This window comes from Hordeum vulgare, chromosome 6H, assembly GCF_904849725.1.
Source record: "Hordeum vulgare subsp. vulgare chromosome 6H, MorexV3_pseudomolecules_assembly, whole genome shotgun sequence".
Lineage (NCBI taxonomy): Eukaryota > Viridiplantae > Streptophyta > Magnoliopsida > Poales > Poaceae > Hordeum > Hordeum vulgare.
In genome coordinates this window covers 41414584-41419020 of record NC_058523.1, presented here as the reverse complement: position 1 = coordinate 41419020, position 4437 = coordinate 41414584, and the positions used below count along the sequence as shown (strand labels likewise).

The following is a 4437-nucleotide window of genomic DNA, read 5'->3' as shown; positions in this document are numbered from 1 at the left end:
CAAATGTTTTTAAGGGATTCTGATGTTTTTTCGCGTAAAGAAAAACATGCATCAATGTATGTTTTTTCCGTAAAGAAAAACATGCATCAATGTTATCTGACAAATACAACAAATGTCACGTGTAGTAGGAGTAGTTTAGCGAACTAACTTGTGATGGAATGATTAGAGGGACTGTGATATATTCACCTCATCGGGGTTTAAATCTTGATGCTCTTACTTATTTTTGAATTTATTTTAAAATTTTCAGTGATGCGCATTCAGTGGGAGGAGACGTTTTCGTTGACAACCAGGTAGTACCTAGGATGACTTCTTAAATTTCAAAATAATGTGTTGGTTCAGTCTCTAGGAGGTATCATGAAGATAGAATATATGTATGCGTGTTCATAAGAATAAGTGTATGTACGTATATATAAACACTTGCGTATGTACTGAGTTTAAATTAAAAAAATAGTTTGCTAGGCTGATTCTTACGCATGCGCGTCTCCAGCCATGAAAAATTGTTTGGAGAGCCCGTACAATAATAGCCTCGAGAAATGACGTATTTAGGCCTTGTACAACGCAGATGCCGGTGCATTGTTGCTAGATGCATGCGCTGCTTCTCTCAAATTTCGTTACTCCCCAACGCTGAGTGCTTTGTACGGGGGTGCTAGCTGGGCTCTTTTTTTTTTCGTTAATGAAGGCAATGGGTTGAAGCGTTCGTGGCTTGCATGGACAGTTATTTCTCCCAGGCACCGGTTAGCACCCGAAGCAAATCTTTGCTTTTGTCTGCCTTTCTAAGCACCTGTGTAGACCAATCTTTAGAAGAAAAAAAAACGGATTTTTTCCTCAGGCACCTGTGCAAGCACCTGTCATTGTACATGTCCTTACAGATTTGTTCGAAACCTCTCCACATATCACAACTACGCTCCCTATGAGGAGTTTCGGTTTGAGCAATTCCGTGCAATTATGCAGCCGCTTGATCCGCTCCAAAAGCTGCCGTTGTGAATGGAGAGGATCCGAACATGGCCTAATAGTACTCCCTTCGTTCTAAATTAAGTGTTTTAAGTTTAGTATAATTTTATATTAAAGCTAGTAAAAGTTGAGACGGTTATTTTCTAAATTAAGTGTTTTAAGTTTAGTATAATTTTATATTAAAGCTAGTACAAAGTTGAGACGGTTATTTTGAAACTGAGGGAATATATGCTTGTTAAATTAGACGAAAAAAGTCCACTCTCCGGATGATGACAAGAAGCCCAGTATCCCGAATGAGATCAGGTTAGGAGAAAAGTAGGGAGGAAGTGAACCAAGTCACGAAACTACCATCGGTGAAAGAGTGAAAGTGACAACAAAATATTAAAGAATTTCTTTTTGCGGGATAAAATATTAAAGAATTACCACAACAAAATTTTACACACACACGTCATTTACCACAGCAAATCACCTATAGGCACCAACGCTAGCTCCATTTTATTTTACCTAATGTTTGCCTTCCTTGCGATTTTACCTGCCTAGCTAGTACCTACTGTGCTCTCTTATTTGCATTGTTTGAACAAGTGAAAACTCTTAATTACTACACGTATTTATTACTACCACTTGCATGAAGCAAAAACAATTTAAACCTCGTTGAGCTCCTCCCCGTTGAACGCGTACACGTCGCTCTTCCTGACGGCGACGAAGAGCGGGTCCTTCTTCCTGGTGGCCAGCCCGAAGCTCTCCTCCACGCTCACGTCCTCGGCGCGCACGCCGGCGGGCAGCGCCCACTCGAAGTGGTACAGCAGGCTGGCCAGCGACACCTGCACCGTGGCCAGCGCGAACGTGTACCCCGGGCACCCCCTCCGCCCGCCGCCGAACGGCAGCAGCTTGTAGTCCGGGTCCTTGAGGTCGATCTCGCCGCCGGCACCGGCCACCTCGAACCGCTCCGGCGAGTACTCCAGCGGGTCCTCCCAGATCTCCGGGTCCCGGCCCATGGCGAAGGTGTTGATGAAGACCCGGGTCTTGGCCGGGATGTCGTAGCCGCCCAGCGTGCACGCCGCCACGGTCTCCCGCGGCACCAGCAGCGGCACCGCCGGGTGCAGCCGGAAGGTCTCCTTGATGATGGCCCGCATGTAGTGGAGCTCCGCCAGGTCCGACTCCTCCACCCGTCCCTTGCCGCCGACGACACGCCGGACCTCGTCCTGCGCCCTTTTCAGGATGCGCGGGTGGCGCACCAGCTCCGTCATCACCCACTCCAGCGTCGCGAACGTCGTGTCCGTGCCGGCGACGAACATGTCCTGGAAGTGGAAGGAAATTAACCACATCATACACCAACAACAAGTTGTCACGACTCAAGGTTGGAAGTCTCGATCCATCCTTGTCCTACGTAATATAATATGTTTCGTCTTCCGGTGATTCAGACCTATTGGAAGTGAGTATGTGGGGGAGTGGCGTACCAGGACGAGGGCTTTGAGGTTGTCGTCGGTGAGCGGGACCTCGAGGTCGGGCGACTTCTGGACGCGGAGGAGCACGTCCACGAAGTCCTCGTCGCGGTCGCCGGGGAGGCGCTCGTGCTTGCCGCTCACGTGCTCCTCGACGATGTCGTCGCAGACCTCGCGGAGGTCGGCGAGGCAGCTCTTCAGCCGGCGCCGGAGACCGGTGACGGTGCTCGCGAAGGGCTCCAGCTCCGGGAAGAAGTCCCCGACGGTGAACCCGGCGAAGAGGTCCTGGGCCTCGGCGAGCACCGCGGCGAGCTTGTCGTCCTTGCCGTGCGGGAACCGGCGCCCGAAGGCCACGCGGCAGAGCACGTCGTTGGCGAGGTTGAGGAAGCACTCGCTGAGGTCGACGGGGGTTCCCGGCGCGGTGTTCTTGGTGAGGTGCGCGAGCAGGCGGCGGAGCTCCTTGCCCCGGACGCTGCCGTAGGTGGCGACGCGGCGCGCCGAGAGGAGCTCGGAGACGACCACCCGCCGCGCCATGCGGTGGTACGGCCCCGCGGGGGCGAACGTGACGTCGGAGCACCCGAAGGAGAGGAACTGGCCGGAGAGGAGGTGCGGGCGGGACGCCATGGCCGCGTCGTTGCTGGTGAGCGCCGCGCGGGCAAGGTCGGGCTTGGAGATCACCACGGCCGGGACGCTGCCGAGCTGGAGCCGGAGCAGCGGGGCGCGCATGGTCTTGGCCAGCTCCGCGAGCGCGTGGTGGGGCATGTCCGTCAGCAGGTGGAGGTGGCCGATCACGGGCCACCCGGGCGGCGCCGGCGGGAGCCGCTGCCTCGGCGACCGGCTCCGCGTCGCGTGGTAGACGTACGCGCCGGAGAGCACGAAGAGGGCGATGGACACGTACGAGACTAGGTTCAGCTCCATCTCCATGATGATGCGAGATTCTGTGCTTGGCTTTTTCTCTGCTGCTGCTGCTAAGTCGAGAGCTTGAGATATGGAATGGTTTATGGTGATGTTGTATACTATGTGGTGCTTTTTATAGTGTGATCTGACCAACAAAAGACATCTAACCATGAGACGAGAGAGAGGTGGTATAGTAGTTTGGTAAGACTTGGGTTTGTGTCGTCGGAACGGACCTTCTTTACGTCGTCCTAGAAAAGTTCTTTCTCAATTGATCAACCTGGAGCCCTGCACATAATCAACGTTTACGCGTTCCGTCTGGACGAGATCCTCCACCGACAAAGCAACTACCAACATCTAAAGCCGGACTCTGTAAATCCGACCCGACAAATGTTGATGGAGGGCTTCCGCTCCTCCTCCTCATCATTTATAGTTGCGGACATCTCGTTGGCGTCCGTAGCATGCTTCTCCTTCGCCTTCTATAGACGATGCCGCTTCGCCTCTAGCGTTAATTCTGACTGGAGGGAATCGAGGGTCACCCTGCTGCTCCGTCTGCCGATCCGTGGCCCCACCGCCCCCACATCCCTCTCCTTCCCTTCCCGTGCATGCGCTCCTCCTCCTCCGGATCTACCGCATTCGGGGGTAACTCTGCGGCTATCGGGGCTTCGTGCCTTGCCAGTACCTGCTCAAGGACTTGCAGCTGGCGCTCTGGCATTAGGTAAGTTCCCCAACGGCAATGGGGGCATAGCTGCTAGCGGGAAGTGTCGGGCAATGAGTTTTAAGTAGCGGACGGCGTGTGAAAAGTGGCCGCAACAACGGCGGTGAAGGATTTATGTGTGCATGGGGTCAAGAAGCCCGTGGTCATGGGGTGTCCAGAGAGATATTCCTAGACCCAATGCGCACGGGGTAAGGAGAGAGGATACCATGTGGACTTCTTCGAGAGGTTTTTTATGAAACTCTTCCTATATGAATCCAATATGCTTCATGCATCACTATGAAACATTTCTTCATATAGGATACAACGCCCTTGATCCTCCATAGGAATTGTCATTCAATACCATAGCTAAGAGCAGATATTCATCTTCATGGCAATCATCCTTTCCTTCAAATATATCTGAGTGGTCCTAAAAAATCTCAATGAAAGCAGTTG

At 52.6% G+C, this 4437-nt stretch overlaps 1 protein-coding gene across 1 annotated transcript; it reads right to left on the bottom strand.

Moving 5' to 3' along the window:
• Positions 1 to 1287: 1287 nt before the first annotated feature.
• Positions 1288 to 3440, bottom strand: LOC123402530 (tryptamine 5-hydroxylase). The gene is made up of 2 exons (XM_045096456.1): positions 2409 to 3440; positions 1288 to 2249 (listed from the first exon to the last, which is right to left on the bottom strand). Exons 1-2 carry the CDS (start codon positions 3315 to 3317, stop codon positions 1593 to 1595), a joined length of 1566 nt encoding a protein of 521 aa, XP_044952391.1. The 5' UTR covers positions 3318 to 3440; the 3' UTR covers positions 1288 to 1592.
• Positions 3441 to 4437: the final 997 nt, after the last annotated feature.